Below are 19,759 nucleotides of genomic sequence, written 5' to 3'. Positions count from 1 at the left end.
TAACCAAATGTCAGTAAGCCTTATGATTTGAGAGATATCGTGATGAGTCAGTATATAGGTTGAAATCTTTTATGTACTCGTATATATGACATATTACACACATCTTAATTTTTACATTAAAAAAAATAGCATGTAGTTTACACGAACAGTTTCAGAACAGTAAGTCGTGTACATCCCACAATCAGATAACTTAATTTCAGCGCACACCAAAGATCCGAAATTCTTTGTTTCTTTTGAACTTTTTAAGCGGCCAGATCTGACCGGCAAATAAACATCTCGGGCCTCACGTTTACACATTAAAAATAATTCTGTACAGCTCTTACGAGAGTTCCCAACGCTTTCGTTGCTATTCGAAATATTCAAAGCAATTTAATGGTCTTAGGAGGTTTGTGTGCAATGTCGCTTAAAACAGAGTCGTATAAAGATGGGCTCTTTAAATTGTATGTGTAAAACACGTAATCTACAACATAAAACATTGTAGACGTATTGGTTATATGGTGAATTGTTTGAATGTAATAAAATAGTCAACTTAAAATTAAATAAAAATATCTTTATTCAAGTAGACATTGACAGGTATCTTCGAATCATCAATTATTTTAACATTATAAGTAGTAAGTACGCTTTCGCCTCGGAGTGGTGATCTACTGAGGAAAACCAGCCAGAAATTTAGGGGCAACTCCTCTCAAATAAAATTTAACAATGCTTGATATATACATAAATATACCAATCGTGTGAGGAAACTTAAGTCTTGCAGTGAGCATCTATCGGTTGATACGATAAAGAAGAAAACGATTAAAATATTAACAAAAAAAAAACTAAATACTGGCCATGCGTACATATGGCTTACATATATTTTGATTAAAGTAAATTAAAAAAAAAACCCAGCGGCTATAACTCCAGTGTCGCATCCACCCGAGCAGTACTGCGACGAACAAATAGTCGTAAAAAGTATTTACTTTACCAGTTACGCGCGAACGGCTGGCAACAAAAACGCGGTGGTCGATTCAAAATAACCGCGAAATGCAGGCGTCGGAATTCGCCCGTAATGTGAGAACGCGAGTTAGTAATCACCTCGCTCCACGATCTAGTAATGGAGAATGACTTCAGGTTTTTAAAGGAAATCCGCCTCAGAGTATATACTTATCTTACTACAGTTCAGCGGTTTTCAAACTTAGATAAACTGCGCATTCATTGGATCAAAATTCTTGAGAGCCCTTCTAATTTATTTACTCATTCGCCAGCAGCAAAATATTATATATAGGTTTACAATAGTTGCGTAGAATTTAGCTATCGTCTATTAGCTTAAATGTAAGTGATTGTAGGCATACACAACGATAGCCATAATTGCGCTAACTTATTTCTAAATAGTTCATTAATGAATAAAACGCGAAAAAACAGTATTAAAAGGCTCTCCTTACGTAATAATAAGAAAAGGCACGTACAATTAATGATAAAATAATAATATTCAAGTTTTTACATTTTAGTTACATTACTATTATTCTACTGGCAATAAGTAATTTAAAAAAATGCTAAAGTGTATCTTTAATTTAATACCCATATTTATTATAAAGAGTGCTAAACTTTGAAGGAAATCTTAGAACTTAAAAATAGGCATTAAAAGGATAAATAAACTGCATCCAGAAAATTTAGTTTTAGTATCTTAAAATTAATTAAACCACGATATGCAGAACCATTCAAGTCACTGAAAATTTGTATTTTCATACTGTAAAACAGAATCTTATAATTTTCTTTTCACCGGTGGCCCCTCGATTTAAGCTTTTCAATATCTCTCAAAACAAACAGATTTAAAAACACTAGTATAATTTAAAAAAAATTAAATACACACTTTTAAATTTCTTACAATCTCTTATAAACATCAGGAATGATATTGTTTTAATATATAATTATTTTAAAAATTCCATTAGCATACAATAATTGTGGCCACATAAAACCTGATGACATCAACCAACTACAAACTAGTAGAGAAATAGATAAAAGGCAACATGAACGAACACCTCTTAAAAGCTTCAACCCTGAGGATATCAAAACAGAAAAGGACATCTACATCTCAGTGACGTATATATATGTATATATACATGATAGATTCATGCCAAAAAAAAATATAGTGATGTAGCATCATTAGTTTCTTTCTTTCTACACACAAAAATTTATAAACATTATTCTATACGTGCACAGTAACTACCAGAATTACTGTCGCACTTTAATAAAGGAATAAGCGGCAGATATACTGTCCAAGATTTCGTAGAATAAATTTTGAGTAGGGAACAAGCTAAAAGTTAGCAAAACGCTACAAATCGATATTATCAGGTAGACCCATAATTCATTTCGTAATCTCCGGTACACAATAAGACTTAACTATTACAGAAAACTGATATAAATATCAGGAAGCGGAAATTATTTTAGCATAATAAATAAACGTTGGAGGTAAATGAAAGTGCAGGCGCTTCCAATCGATCCTATTGGAAATTTATGATGCCATGTGGATGTTCTAATAGCTGAAATAATTACGACGTATAAACATTTAACACACAAATGCCTTCAATAATTTTAAACATTATAAAAGTTGTTCTTTTCTTAAAAAAAAAATAACCAACGCCTGTGCAACTTACACCATACGAAAATAGCTCACAGACTTCTATCTCATAATTACATCGGTGTTAATGCAGATAACATAGATTTATTACCCTCCGATATAATTACGTACATACATTAAAAGACCAGCAACCGGTAAATTATTGGTGTAATGTATTCAAAGGTGAATCGATATATCAAAGTAATGTCGAAGCAAACGCCCGGCGCCACACCGAACGCCGCAAATTTACGCCCGAACATTACCTTAACCCTTTTCAGGATTTCCGCTGAACACCAATATTTTATCCCTTTAAAATATTGCCGTTGTATATTCTTATATTATGAAAGGTTAATGTTAGTTACATAAGCATTTTACGATACAATAATATACACGCAGTTCAGTACCGAATTCAAGTCAATGACTTTTATTTGTTATTTCTATTTGTTACATACTAAGAAATTAACGTGTGTATATACCTTAAATATCTTTATCTGATAAACATATATATGCATATTTATGACAGATAAAGGTATTTATGACTGTCACATCAACATGCAAGTTGCAAATTGGGCTTTTGATTGCAATTGAATTTTATAATTGTAAATCTCTGTAATCGAATCGCAAAATGTATTGCTAATTGCAAAATTCGCGAACGACTAGACCAATTAAGCTATTTATTTTACATACATGCGTAAGGCACGTGAATGGTTACTAAGAAAGAAAATTTGGACTATGATTGGCTAATAACTTTTACTAGCGATGTCTGTCGGGACAGCCAGTAACGGATAAAATACAATTATGTCTAACTTTTAATATTTGCACTGTTAGATATCTACTTGAATATCATTTCGAACATGACGTTCATACAAGATGTACAGACAATCTTGTTAAGTTCGTCAGAGGATGGCCGAAGCCTATGTTCAGCAGAGGACGTCCTGCAGGTGTTGATGATGACGATGATTCGTCGAGGAGTATAATTTTAGTGATTGTAACGGATTATCATTAGGGGATGTTTTAGGATTGACAACTTTGTATGTAAACCTTGGTCGATCAATTAATAAAGTTATTTACAGCACCACTTAGTTACCACGGTCGATTAATCCTGAATTTAAGAGTAAAGTAAACCAAAATTTGGGTAAAAGCTTATGTATAGGGTAAGAATAATACTTCCGAGTCTTGTACGCGATTTTGCCACTATGAAATTTTCACCTAATCGCTTATTGGTGACGGAAAACCTTATCACCCAACCAAAACATATTGACAAACAAAATGCTTTAAAAACTAAAAAACACCTTTCCACGATTAGCGCCTATATCGCGCGCAGTTGGAATGTTGGAGCTTGGCAAAAATATTTAAATAAATTAGTAGAAATGATAATAATGGTTAATTGAAAGACAAATGTAAAAATGTAGATTGAAAGAAAATCGTTCTCAATATGAATAAATTTGAAGAGGACTTTGTTTTAATATTAGTAAATTAAAATAACTGCCTAATTTTAGTTAGGTTTTTCAGCGGTAGCGTAAACAACATGTACCCTCGAACAGGCTAACCAAAATAGTACTACACGAGGGACTACAGGTAATCCTTTACTTGGGGATACCGGGATCGTCTCGCAGAGCAGAGGGCAACCTCCGAACTTGTTTGAGTTGGTAGAAATAACATAGAATCCTGACCTCTCCTAAGGGTTAGGGTTTCCTGAACATTCAGAAGATTTCCACCGAAATCACTAAATCCATTCGCGCCCAACTAACGAAAAAGTCCATAAAGAAGATATTACATAATGCTCTTACGTAAGAGTAATATAGGAATGTAGTAGCATAGCCTTATACATATTTAATTTCACTCATCTACGTATCTAATACGATCGCCCTGCAAACCAGTCTGGATCTTGAGAGCCAGTGTAAATCATAATTATGCTTCTGTCTATGATCATAAATTAGCTTGTCTTCTGTTCTAGTTACGCGGATATTGCGTTCTCAACTCCATAATATAAATAACTCTTTACATCTTATAATATGTTTTCTTTTTTTATTTCAAATTTTATTAAATAATTACTAAACATTACGAAGAAAATATATTAACGACGAACTTAAATTCATATACTCGTGACTACTAGTGTTACTGAGAAATGGTAGTTCAGCGGTAAACACTGAGACTTATAATCGTAGGTTGCGGGTTCGATTCTCGCATTACAATATTATATAACTAACATTAGGTGCATTATTTATATAGGATTGTCACTGCTCATAAACAAGTATCCTCTGCATACCATAATACCACACTCCGATCGCCAACCTATGCCTTGCAGTGATCGTCTAAATAATAATAAGCTGAAACGGCGACGACTGCTACTCCAAACAGAGACTTGACCTCTTTTACTTGACATAGTTAAACTCGTTTTAAATCTGATTATACAAATATAAACCTGGATTGTTTCTGGTGCTGCCTACCACCAAATATTATTAGAGTAATAAAAAAGGCGAAGTAATTAAAACTGAATTTAAATTTCATATTTTGATTTCCATTTTCTAATTAATAAACGAAAACTTAATGTTAATTATACCAATATTTTTGGAAGCAGTAGTTATAGAAGTAGGAAATAAAATAAAATAAAAACGAAAAGAATTTCTGCGAGTAAATTAAAATTCATTTGTATAAAACCATAGGTACGTAAAACCTTATAAGCTATTCGCAACAAAGTATATCTGAATACAATTCAAAAAAACTCGTACGAAGTTGCATATCTCAAAATGGAGTTTAAAAATAAATTTATTTAACGTTGCAAATTAACTGCTTGTTTAATCTTACAACAACAAATTAAACTTGAAACTAAGATTAAAAAAGCACTTATTCTTAATTCCCGTTTACATTCTTGCAATAGTATGGAGGCTTGGTAAAAAATGCATATTCACAAGTCGCAAATACCGAAGGGACGTGAAATGGAAGATATCCATACCACCCGGTCGCAACTATTGAAGTTTATTAATGGACAACGGCGTCCGGACGGGCCTTAAGCAGCTAATTTATACGTACTGGCCATTAACTCTATCTTTATATTGAATCTTGTTTAGAAAACGACGCGTTTAAAGAAACAACGAGAGGTACTGTCACGTCCTAATTTTTTTTTTGTTTTTATTGGGCAATTGTTTTTGATGATTGCCTGTGTAACATACTTTTATCTTGATATTTAGAGGCGATTATTTACGAATGATATACTATTCATCTAACCAGATCTTACATGCTTATCAATTATGTGACTATTGATTTGTGAAGCATTAACTTCTTGATCAGGTGACTTAAACGACAATAACCGTATTCTATTGTTTGAAAAAATATGACCATTTTTAAATTTATCCTGAATATAGAGTCTCATTTGCTCTCAATAATTTATAATACATCCTATCAAACACTAAAAATTAATGGTTCCAGATAGTATAGTAAAAAAGATTTTTTAAAATTCGAATTACTACATATTTAAATCATTTATTATTGCCAGAAGTTGGTTGTGGTTTATTTTAATAGTTTCAACGTGATCACTTTATACAGGGTGATCTGACAAATGAGCTACAACTATATACTATATATTATATACTATACTAATCATAGTCTACATATTAACTTTATAATTATACATATTTATTTAAACATATATATGTATATATATATATATATGTATATAATTATAACCAATCACCTTGTATATTGTTCGTATACAAGACTACGATCAATTTCAACTGCGGCAACTTAAACTCGTTGGTTTAAAACATAAAATAATAGATTAACAGCACTAGACATATAACACTTGATCTTTTGCTGTCCTTTAAAAGGTAAGGTCAAGCAAGAAAAAACGAAAAATGATCAGCGATACTACGCAGGTCACAATGATAATTTAGGAATTTGGTAATGAAGACTGACCCTTGGTACAAACTCGGTCTATATTATATAAGTGCAACTTTATGTACAAATTCACAATTGTCCAATCGTCAAGAATTTGAATTACAAATTATCATCATAATTATATGAGGATAATTCGATATTATAAATATTCATATAAAATTATATAATATATTAATATTTATAATTTGTAATCATTTAAATATAATATAAATTATATACTTTAATATAAGTAAAAATCACAGAGTGTTTTATTTCAATTCAGTAAAAAATCCTCTCCTTAAATCATGCTTAGTTTTATTTAAAGTGCCAATTAGTTTTAGTTTTGTTATTCGCTTTAAATCGATATTAGTTATAGGTATGAAAGCTTTAAGGGGTGAAGGTATTTTGTCGGCAAAAATATACAAATCTTCTATACCTATTTCTAAAACACTGTATAAAGTGATTACACTGTACCTTGGTAATATGTTATGTTTTTTTTTTCTTTACATTTTTTTTTCTTTATGGTCATGGTCTTTATGGTCTTTATGGTTTTTCAGTATGGTCTTCCAATACAGTCTACATAGACAGATACTAAACAATTATCAATTACAATTTGTAGTAAGCCGAATTATAAAAACGCTCTTTCTTAGTATACTATTGTTATTAAGTTATTTATAATTTCTTAAACCATTAATTTTTTTATAATTAATTGACAGCAAATTAGCTATACATTCAACCCTTTAAAGCTTTTGCACATGCATCCAATCATCCTGTATACATATATTACTTTAAAAATAGCAATTACAAACTTTTTTTTTTATTTTTAACATTTATTATCTGTAAAAAGGGCTTATGTTAGAAAGGTTTAAAAACGTTTCTGCGTCGAAATTGATTCCATCCTAAATTACTCAAATCCGTTTTCTATTTACTTAAATTGTATTCTTTAAAGCGCCATCAATACCGATTATCTTATCAGTAGGCATCCTTTCACTTGTGTGTTAGAGGTATTCGGGATGGCAGGCCGTCCAACGTTTCCCGGAGTGACAAATGTCCCGGGCGACGGCGAGCGGAGAACGTAGCGAGGAGGTCGGCTGAATATGTAAATCACAGCGCTATCGTTTCATGTTGCACATACTTAATTAGCCAGATTGTTGCGGGCTGACCGAGTGAACTTTTAGAGCTGCCCCTTTTAACTGGCATTTAGTTCTTGATAATATCGACAAAACTTGTCCCTAGTAATTTGAAATCGCCACAGCTTTTCCACTATAGAACTAAGATTGTAAAGTTGCCGAGTACTTAAATAAAATTCAATTAGCTAACATTCTTTTTGAATGTTTTATAAAATACATTTTCTAATAAATATTCTCCCTTTCTTTAATGACAAGTAACATCTGTCCGTATTTTTTTTTTAGAATACCTAAACCGGTCATCGTGGCGATCTTTGGTTACGGCCTATGCTATGCAATAAGCATCTATCGACTGTAGTGATGATGAAGATGATAAATATATTTAATAAACCACTTAACTTTTAAAAATAAAATATTAATTTTTTTAATGGTATAATTTGAATATTTCAATTTTTAATTTTTGCAGGTTAAGTAATATTTTTTTTTTGGCATCAAGAAATGAAATATTACGGACTTTTAATGACATCGATATGCACCTTAGCTCATTACACAATGATTTTTGCTTTCTGGTCTAACGTAATTGTTTTTTTTTCCTGGTCGACTTTTTCTTTTCAGTGGAAAGGATACGTCGCATTCTAATATACTTTTATTTGCTCTTTAACTTTGTTTGTTCTCAATATGCGGAGCTAAGATAAAACAAATAAAGTTTAATGCCACTTGGCTCCGAAATTTAAGCTGTTAACTTAAATCATTTAAAAACAAAATTAGTTGAAATAGCTCAACCAAACATTCCAATTTATGCCACTCAATAATCTATAAAACAAGAATTATTTGTGTAATATATATTTCGTCTAAAATCATATAAAAACTAAAGTAAACAATAAATAAACCCAATACTTCATGAAGTAAAGACTCGCTCAATCGGAATATATTTATGCGTACATCAATTTATCTTCTACAGATCGATACTAAAAATGAATAATTTTTATCACTTAAATACTATTTAGTAGGACATAAAATTGATAAGTCGAGGAATAAATTGTGTCTATTCAATTCGTATGAACACAAATCTTGGTATTATCTCGTGGAGCAATAAAAGAGGGCTTTTTCGATGAGTGTATAGCATAAATGTCCATTGAGGATTTACGATATCGCCGGGAGAGCGTTTCCGAGAACGATCTATAAAAAGTTATTAACCAGTTAAGTGGTCAAAAGCGAGAGGAAACATCGAGACACTTCTCTCACTTTAAATAAGGACATTTTAATTTCAACTGTTTTTAATTCTCTATCGTTTATTTACAGTGTTTTGTCTGGTGACAAACAAGACCTTATAAATTTAAATATTCATTAAAACAGTAATCAAACCATTTAAAAAGTTTGGTGTTTTACCATGACTCATTTCACTAATGACCAAGCGACGACTAAGTAACACATTTAGGTGTCATTCTTGACAGGAAATTCAGCTTCAGTATTCTCGTTGGTCGAGTTAGTACGCGACGACTTCCTTTCCGTCCTTTGCCAATAAAGCAATATATTATAATTCGGTAGTTAAGCCCATAACGACATATAATGTTGAGAAAAAAAATCCATCGTATTTTACATGTATATCCAAGACATACTTTTCAAAATTTATTTACATTTAAAGATATTATACCGGTGTCATTTTGTTCGATGACTTTTTGAACAATGTTTCAAATTTATTTTTTAAATTCACTCGTTTTGACAGAATGAAAAACAAATGATAGCATAATTCAAAATGTTACTTTAATTCTTTTTTCTAGTATTACCTTTTTAATGACATATAAACCAACCAGATACAAATAGAATACAATATACAAAAATACTTTTTTCCCGACCTAAAAAGTAAACCCGATCTTTATGATACAAAAATAATTTTTTCCCGACCTATCCAACAACCTACCCAACCTGATCTTTGTGCATGCTCCACATGCGCATATTCATAGTTTACGAACTGTACAAAACAGATCCTTAAGTTCTAAAAACCTCTGTTAAAGTAACAAAGATCAAGAACTCCACATCCTTGGCTCGGGATTGTGAGGCCGCCCAGCATTTAGATCGCTTAGGCGGACTCGTGGAGTAACTAGGCAAATTTCAGAAAAGATTTTTTAAACAAATTGTAAAAAGACTTAAGTATTTGGTAAAGGCATCTATTATATATAAAAAAATCGTACCCAAAAGAAATTAACATTTATTGTCACAAAAAACAAATCAACATTTATTGGCCTGGTTGCAATTGAAAAAAATCGTTGAAACTCATTTCAAAGTGATCATTTTATTTATCGATTAATAATAATTGCCGATTACGTACAAAAATAAGTTTAACATTTCGTGCACTGCTAAGCTTAAATGATGAAGTGACTATATTTTCATTTTAGTTATATTTATTATATTTTTTTGAAAAATTAACAAATGAGCATACAGATTACAAAAAGGATCCTCTTAAAATTGTATATGGTTAATTCCAAAGTTTTCTCCGAGTAATATAACAAAATTAAAAAATATGTAATGCCTTATATTACGTTTTGCTCCTAGCAACACATTTAGCGATGTATTTTTATTTATACAGATAAAATAAACATTACATGCGTATAATTTTCTTATTATTATAGTGCAACGTAACTCGTACTGATAATATACTAGATATATAATGATATGTAGCCTATGAAATTTCCTTCGGCAACTTACTTCTACTTAAATGGCACTTAGATATCTCGAGAATAATTTGTTTAGTGTCCTGTTCCGTTCTTATCTTTATTAACCGCTTGTAATGTTAGTGTTTTATGATAAACTTTTGTTATTAAATAATATTACGCCTTCGGAAGATGCGTATTCAGTCCAATTAAATATTACAAGAAATATAATATAAAAGTTTGATATCGTTATAAACGTAAACATTGCTTATTTATATTAATAAAACGCAAATACATGAAGCGTCGATACTGCAAAATCTTGGTGTAAACACAACGGCCTATGAATAACGAATGGCCACCAACGCTGCGTTAGAATTCCACTACTTAAATACACTGTAATAAAACATATACACTTGGCTATTAATGTTTAAATTGCAAAAGTTTAAAACCAAGTATTACATCATCTACGCAGATAAAGCGGACTGATCTTTTAGATACGAACACAAATAAAATGAAGTATATTTATTTTCACAATTGCCTAAAAATTAGACACTTTTTTAATTTAAATATAAATAATTATTAAACGTTCTTACTTCCCTAATGCATCAAGGAACATAGTTTTAAAAAATAAGCTTTATATTGGTACGTTTCGTACAGAAATTGTTAAATTTGTGTCAAAAATTGAAATCATTTCAATAAAATTTTCAAGTGTCAAAATTTTAAATGGCTTATATAAGGTGTAAAGCTTTGATGGGATCTATGAAATTAACGTCTATTTCCTATCACCGAGTACAAAGTGAACACGCTTAAAACTGTTATAATTATTTTTGTCAATTGGAATGCGCTACGCCAATAACTTCTGACTGTAAAAAATCTGTGTGACAGATGGTTAACAATTATTGATTCTAATATGTACTTTATTATAATTACACAATTTATTACTTCTCAATGAATTTAATTTTGGATAAGGTGTACCGCACATTAATTGACAGCAAATTAGCTATACATTCAACCCTTTTAAGCTTTTCCACCCATAACCGATCACCATAAAGTTTTATTTAATAATAGGTGTAAAAAGAAACCACAAAAACATTCAATGTTGATTTTAATAGTCGATAAGGCAATAGTTATCATTTCCTCGTTTATGGTATTATGGTACGCAGAGGACGCTGCTGTTCATCCTCTTGGAACATACTTGTGAGCATTGGCAATCCTATGTAATGAATGCAAAGGGCATGAAAGAAATAAGATTATATTCCGGGAATGGAACTCGCGACCAACGATCGCAAATCTCAATCCATACCGCTGAGCCACCATTGTTCAATTTTCACGTATAACTTAAGCTTTGTTATTACAAACTAACCAACTGTCTCAAGAAGAATTCAAAACGAAATAATTTTTTTTTTCAGGATACACAAGCTGCTGCAGCGGCTCTTACGTCCTTAGGTCACGTGTACACTGCTATCGGGGATTACCCAAACGCATTGGCAAGCCACAAGCAATGTGTGCAACTGGTGAAACAGATGGGTGACCGTCTTCAGGAGGCAAGGGAGATTGGAAACGTTGGCGCTGTGTATCTCGCGATGGGAGAGTTCGACTCCGCTGTGGACTGCCACACACAGCACCTGCGACTGGCGAGGCGACAGGGCGATCAGGTACTCCGCCTATTTCTACATTTAATCCTAGAACTTGACTGTAATAAAGCAAATCTGCTACATAAAACATCCTAGCGTTTGAGAATACTGTGATAGTATTTTGACGGAAATTTCTCCGACTGGCATTTGATGAATCTAAACAAAAATTTTGCCAACGGACGCCAAGTCAATATCTTATCTATCGAAAACAAGTATAAATAAAACTTTATTTTACTTATTATTGATACAGATTAAGAATATCAATATTTGATCTAATAAGGTTTAAATACTAACTCAAACATAACTCGAAAGAATAAATACGCTCTATAAAAATCTTCATTCTGATGGACGTAGATGTGCCATGTAGATTTCCATAACACGTTGTCTTAAATTACATAAGTACAGTGCCTCCATGACTTATTTGTAACGTTATTTGACAATATTGATAATTCATTAACTTTCGAAACAAAACTTATTTAGTTAATATAAGATTTAAATTGTCTAAAGATGTGGATGAAGATAAAATTTTTCAATGTTTTGCTGTACGTACAATGTTTCAACTAATATCTTTTAACGAGGTGACAATAAAAAAATACCATTGAATTTAATTGCATTCGATAAAATTGAATTGGCTTTTAAAGTTCTAGTAAACGCAGTCTTGATAGCTTCGGAGTCGTCAGTGGGGTCTTGTCTAATCTTCTGTAGCATAGGATTTAATTGTAACTTCTAATCGATTCAGCCAATCTACACATTATGCAAATGGTTGCCAATTAGAGAAACGTGAAAATGTCTATTTCTTGGAATCTCGCTCGTTGTAACGATTTATCTACTTGATGCCCCCGGGACAATAACAATACTCGACATTTATTGCAAGTTTATATTAATAGGGGGATAACATTTTATTACCTGATTATTTACTTCAATCAATACGATTTAGCTGTCGTGGAGACTCTCGTTTTTGTAATTAGTAAACTATGTAAATATTTAAATCGAGCTTTAATTAGAAAACATCGTGTTTAAAGTCGACTGCAAGATTTATTTTTATATCTTAATTCATTGATGTCGTTTCAGCGCTAGTAGTTTGTGACAGTGAGGCGCAAAATTAGTAAATTATTTTTTTATTTCACACTGAACAAGTTGACGACAATATATTGAGCTGTAACTGTACTTGTATCTCTACGTTCATAATTTTTTTAATTTTATTTACTCGCTTTATTTTAATATTGTCGGTTTTTGTATTATTTTGTAAGCGTCGTCGTCTTCATAATTTAATGCTTAGTGATCGACCTGGTGTTACTTTTGAATGTACCCACAATCGCTTATAAAGATAATATTATGTGGAAACATATAACCAGCAAATTAGAAGCCGACTTAAGTTTAACTATTAATTATTTTAGGCTGCAGGATCTCCTAAAATTGTAAGATAAAATAGAATTCATAAAATATCTATCCACCCATAACTTCGAACGTTAATATGTTATGTTACTCTGTTTACGTATGATAAAATTGATATATTACTTTCAGGTAGAAGAAGCGAGGGCGTATTCGAACCTTGGATCATCTTACCACTACAGGCGTAATTTCTCGCAAGCAATTGCTTACCATGAAAACGTTTTAAGAATAGCACAGAATCTAGGTGACAGGGCTATCGAGGCCAGGGCGTATGCTGGATTAGGACATGCGGCAAGGTAATGGAATTATTTATCTATTAGGTCTTCGTGTCGATCTTAGGGGAATGCCTATTCATTGCAGTAGGCGTCGATTCGCTGAACAAAAAATTATAAACATCGTACATAAATAAAAACTTAAGATAATAATCAAAAAATTACACAGAGGGACCGTCATCAATAAGTGAAAGTAAAAACAAAAAAAATATTTATGATTATGGGTAAAGTTGATTGTTGTTAAATATGTCGAAGTCAGCCAAAGTCAAAATTAAAATATGATCATTACAATAAACGTTAATTCGTAAGGCACCATCTCTTAAAAGAACCGACAAGAAACTCCGTGGCATTTGTAATTTTTTTTTGATGATTGTATTGACAAAAAAAATTGTTTTTTTTTTTTTATAAATTAGAGCGATATATCTTTATAGTAAACATACTCCTAAATAAAGTAATATTCATTTTGGGATAGCCTATTCTTAAAGTTTTTTTTTAAATTTCACTGAGATGTAAATTAACCACGCCGCTTGGTAGTTTGTTATAGAATCCTTAAATTCTATCGAATTAAGAAGCCTAAGACCAGCAGTACACATTGGACGGTTGAAATGATGATGATGATAAAATGGTAATAAAATAATAAATTGAAATGAGTTAAAAAAATTTGCATCAAAACGTATATATTTTATTTTAGATGCGCCGGCGACTACGCACAAGCTAAAAAGTGGCACGAAAGACAGTTAGACGTTGCGTTAGCGGCTAGAGACAAGGTACGTATTCTGATTTATTGCAGCAAATAATAGTACATACTATGATTGATAACAGACTAGAAGGAAATCTAAGAACTATATAACAAATATTGAAAATACTCTTAATAATTATATCAGTTTCAATTAAACATTTAATTATCACACTCTCAAATATGGAAGAATAGGCTAGTTAGTAGTATACTATTGGGCATTTGATTAAACAGTTCGTAACATATAGTTTTTGTTTTAACTACTTTATTTACGCATAGTTCATATTTAAGTTTAAGTGTCTAAAACATACCTTATATTTGACTTCGATATTTTAAAAATCTTGACTGAATGATGTATATATAGGTTAACATAAATATAGGTTATGTATGTTATGACAAAAATGACAGAAGGGCGCAATTTGGTAGAAACTCCGACCAGATTATGCTCTTATTGTACATAGAGTAGTTAATATTCTTTTATATTAATAAAAGATAAAAATTACCTGCAAATGATATTTTGACGCGCCAAATCAAATGCCAGATACTATACCAAGTTGGCTATATTTGCAAAAATCTTGGCATAGTGAATCTAAGTGGTTTTTTTTTGTATTTATTTCAGGTGGGTGAAGGCAGAGCGTGCTCAAACTTAGGCATCGTCTACCAACTTCTAGGTGAACACGACGCTGCACTGAAACTGCATCAGGCTCATTTATCTATTGCAAGACAATTGCAGGTTTGTTTGCCTTGATTTCATCACACATGCTTAAACTGTGGTGATTAATATCTTGTGTATAATAGGTTGTCAAATATCTCCCTTCCGTTTTTTTGCTCTTTATTCAATACTTTATAAAAAGTGTTACAGTGATCGGATTTAGTTCAAATATGCGCCGTTTTGTTCGATAATCTGTTTCCATCTAGACGGCAACTTCATAATACCTCCCTCGTAGAAGCCCCCTTCTTTATTTGCTACTTTACATATTTTATTACACAATATAATACAGACCAAAAACATGTTTCCTTTCGTCTTTTCGATCATTACTTAGATAGGACAAAGGCTCATCTAAACTTATTGTTCTTATTTAAGATCAACTTAATTCAAAGGTGCTTTAAGTACTGAAGGTGCAACTTTTAATCAGATATTCTCACATTGATCTAACCTCATCTCTGTTGAAATACGGGAATAGATAATTTATTGATAAAGTTAATACACATAAAGACAGCATAAAAAAATTATATATTGCTTTCTCTCGTATCACGATCTTAATATTTTGTAACCATCAGGACAAAGCAGGAATGGGTCGAGCGTACGGCAATATTGGCAACGCGTATTCAGCGGCCGGTTTTTACGAGCAAGCCATCAAATATCACAAGCAAGAACTGACCATATCGAAGGAAGTCCACGACAGAAGTTCTGAAGCATCGACTCATGGAAACCTGGCGGTGGCGTACCAAGCTTTGGGGGCTCACGATATGGCACTATTTCATTATAGGGCACATCTAGGTAAGTTACATAAAATACCTAACAAAATTAAAATTATGTAATACTATTAACAAAAGACAGGTCAGTTGCAAGAAGTCGTTGAACAGTCATCATGGCAATCTTCAGTATGATAATAATGTATGTTAAAAATAAGTCACCAAACAAATATCTCCAATCGAAAATATTATGACATTTTTACCTGAGAACTTTGTGTATCAAATAAAACAAAGTATAAATAAAATAAATTTTATTAGAAAAAGTTAGGTTTGACGTTTTATTTTATTTTGATATTTTAGATAGCTTGCGGCTTATCTTATTACATGAAATGATATTTTAATAACTATCAATTACTTACAATTATAAGAGAAGCTCGCTTTCATACACTGTTAAGAAGCTCTGGACAAAATAATTGTTTCTGTGCTGTATCTCAAAAAAGAAATTCAATATAACCACGATAATCAATAATGTACCGTTGTTAATAAGTAATAATTAATTATTATTTATTCGCTGTTTCCTACTTTGTATTGCTAGAAGTTATTGCCTATACATATTTCAAGGTGATCACTTCATAAAGGCTGATTGGGAAAAGGTGTAAAAACTTTGAAGTTTTTTAAACCTTAAAGGAGCTTTAAATTCTAAAGACCATAATGGATTTAATGGACTCTATAGACTATTTTTAACATAACCTCAATTAATTTCAGGTATTGCTCGCGAGTTGAAAGACGCAGCAGGTGAAGCATGTGCTTTACTCAACTTGGGCAACTGTTTATCATCACGAGGAGAGTTCGCGCAGGCTGTGCCTTACTACGAACAGCATCTGATGCTCTCCCAGGAGCTCGGTGACGTCACCGCTGAGGCGAAGGCGTGTCATTTCCTTGGATATGCGCATTATTGTTTAGGAAATTATAGAGAGGCTGTAAGGTAATTATATCGGTGATTTATATTCCACTGTTATCTACACTTACTACTGTCGCATCTTAGGTTTTTGTATTGTTCCTATTATATTTGAAATAAGGGACATTGCTACATATACAAACTATTATTGAACTGTATTTGGTTACACAACCCAGCTCAGCTGTTATATGTAATGTTTCGAAAGCGAAAACTTTCTTAATTATTTTAGGGATGTAGCATAAATATAATATTAGACATCTGCGTTAGGTAGGCGGGTTAGCAATCGCAGTACAGTATTATAGTACGCAGAGGACGCTGATCGAAATTTCTGCAAATTTGTTTGTAAGCAGAGGCAATCCTATATAATTAATGTGAATTATATAAGACTATATCCCAGGAACTAAACCCGCGACCCACTATATCAAGTCCCAGTCCTTATAGCTAGACTACCACTGCTCATATATATAAGTATAATACACTTTACAGCTTCCTTTAAAATATATATTTATTTATTTTAATTTTTTTATTCCTGCGTTTTCAGTATCTCATGTGTCTATACTCGGTTTATTACTATTTACTTTGATATATTTGTCTTATTACCATTTATATTTCATATCGTTTCTAAATAGTTTCTTACTCCAATATACACGTACGATGTACAAGAATGACGAATTCAAACTTGTGACTTTGGCATAGAAGTAAACGGTTGGCTAAAAACAGTCTAAATGAAAAAAAAAATGTATAACAAAATAAAATCAACTCAAATTTGCCATATCGATTGAAACAATTAGATTTTTGAAAAATTTACAGAATAATTTTGCGTATTTTATTTCAGATATTACGATCAAGACTTATCTCTGGCCAAAGATCTGCAAGACAAAATGAACATGGGTAGAGCGTATTGCAACCTCGGCTTGGCGCATCTGGCACTTGGCAACTTAGAAACTGCGCTTGAATGCCAAAAATACTTTCTAGCGATTGCCCACATGACGCAACATCTGCAAGGAAAGTTTAGGGCTTTGGGCAACATTGGAGACGTTTTAATTAAGATGGGTGACGTAGAGGAGGCTGTAAAAATGTATCAACGACAACTCAGGTTCGCTAGAGAGGTAAGAAAGGTTTATTGTCACTAATTTCTTCCACGAACGACATATAATTCACATGAACGACATTGTTTCTAGAGTGCTTTTCAATAAAGAACATGTACATCTGATTCATAATTTCAGATTTCACACGTCCACTGCTGGACACCAGATACCCGTATCTTAATAAAGAGTCATAAATAACAAACGAAAGTTTACATGCATTTGTTGTTTTCATGGTGTGAACGCGTTCTCTTGTGTTTATTTTTTGTGCTTAGAGTATGGTTTGGAGTATTTTGAATTGATTGATATTAAAACGCTGACATGCCATGTTCTATACAAAATATCTGGGTGAGGCTATTATTCAGTATTGTAGACGTCTTACGGCGATGATGTTGATGCCATGTTTGATAATAGATGCCTATTTCGGTAACCTACAAAGATTGTCTGGTAGAGATCGCCTCGACCGATAACACCGCCTCAATATAAATTATTCATTTTATTTTTAGTTATTATCTATGGTGTACAATAAAGTATAAAATAAAATAATATTTATTCTGTGACTTTGTCAGCAAATACCAGAAAGTCCGGTAACAGAAATCGGGGAGACATTTTTCGTAAACCGAGATGATAATGATAGAAAAATACATATTTTATTGCTTGAATATCATTTAAATAGTAGTCATGTGTAAACCAGTCTCTAACTTTCTTTACAATTGTTTACGTCCACTACGATCACCCGTCCTTTTTACTTGACTACAAAAGTGTTGAAAGAGCACTACATTAACTTTGCCTGGCGAATTCGGTGTAAGTTATATATCCGTTCTCTACAACAGTTTAGGGTAAAGGAGAATTCGTTAAAAATAAACAATTTTAATTGACATGTATGTTTTTGCAATAAACCGTATTTGCGAAATCATCTTAATATTATATTCTAGGCACGAGACCGTTCATTGGAAGCAGCCGCTTGTGGGGCGCTGGGTCTCGCCAGGCGTCTGCAGAGAAGACTCGACGCTGCGCTAGGACATCATACCCAGGTAAACCCAAAGTTTTCCTTTTAAAGTATTTTTTTTAAGTAAAGTTTAATATTTTTTACTTACAACATCAAGGTGCTCTATTTGGACCATCGTCTATACTAGCCCTAGTAAAAGTGTATTTATTTTGTTGGTAAAGGGTGCTAAGTAAGCAGTAAAATGTTTACTATAAAGTGTGTTTGGTTTAACTCGCAAAGCGTTGTTTTTAAACTATATTGCTACTAAAACAATGCGGAAGTTTGTATGTGTATTTACTCGACAAACAATTTTATTCTCTGAACATTGTGTTCTACTCGTAATTATGCACAATATTATTTTGTTCATTTCAAGTAAAGATTCACAGACTATTAAGTAAAAATCTAGATTATGCTCCATTACATGCATAAGTATTTATAATGAAGCGAGTATAAATAGACTATATATTAAATGGTTACCTATTTCAATAGGTTGCAGATGAGGACAAAAAAAAAAAACCTGGATAACTAAATATATTGAACGTTAGTTCGTATTGAGGGTCTAAAATGACGATATTTAATATAAATTGTTATTGCTGAAAAGTTTGAATTCCGTCGATGAATGCTTTCTAGATAAACTCGATGATTAGTAAGTTTTGCGTACAAAATACAAGGCTCTCTATCTATATGATGTGCCAGCCTTAGCTATATCGCATCAATACATCATCATCATACTGCTGAATATTAATAAATAATAAATAGCTATCTGAGCCAAATCGTTATAAATATTCGATTTTTTTTTTCACATCTATATTTAAAAATATATTAGAGAAAAAATTGTTATTATTAACCCTTAACGGCCGAAAGGCCCCGCTGAGGGGACATAGTACTTATGCCATAGAAAACGAAAGGCCCCGCTACGGGGACATGAAAAGAATTTAGTTTTTATTTCATTTATTTATCATCACTGTATTTTTCTTTAAGAAATCTTGCAATTTAGTACATCCCTGGTTTGTTGATCATGCATTGACAAG

General features: G+C 32.0%; 1 protein-coding gene across 2 annotated transcripts in view; it reads left to right on the top strand.

Moving 5' to 3' along the window:
- The window catches only part of LOC137924056 (tetratricopeptide repeat protein 28), a 110,094-nt gene that overhangs the window by 68,950 nt on the left and 21,385 nt on the right, over nucleotides 1-19,759 (top strand). For both annotated transcript variants that reach the window (XM_068767371.1, XM_068767370.1), the window contains exons 8-15: nucleotides 11,657-11,902; nucleotides 13,406-13,569; nucleotides 14,237-14,312; nucleotides 14,901-15,014; nucleotides 15,563-15,782; nucleotides 16,463-16,682; nucleotides 17,491-17,764; nucleotides 18,676-18,774. In XM_068767371.1, the coding sequence (XP_068623472.1) occupies nucleotides 11,657-11,902; nucleotides 13,406-13,569; nucleotides 14,237-14,312; nucleotides 14,901-15,014; nucleotides 15,563-15,782; nucleotides 16,463-16,682; nucleotides 17,491-17,764; nucleotides 18,676-18,774 (1,413 nt within the window). The remainder of the gene's footprint in view (nucleotides 1-11,656; nucleotides 11,903-13,405; nucleotides 13,570-14,236; nucleotides 14,313-14,900; nucleotides 15,015-15,562; nucleotides 15,783-16,462; nucleotides 16,683-17,490; nucleotides 17,765-18,675; nucleotides 18,775-19,759) is intronic.

The sequence above is a fragment of the Battus philenor genome, unplaced genomic scaffold (assembly GCF_028537555.1).
Source record: "Battus philenor isolate CCGP_79_NKW_IND1 unplaced genomic scaffold, ilBatPhil1.0.hap1 SCAF_23, whole genome shotgun sequence".
NCBI classification, from domain to species: domain Eukaryota; kingdom Metazoa; phylum Arthropoda; class Insecta; order Lepidoptera; family Papilionidae; genus Battus; species Battus philenor.
This window is presented reverse-complemented; position numbering and strand designations above follow the sequence as displayed.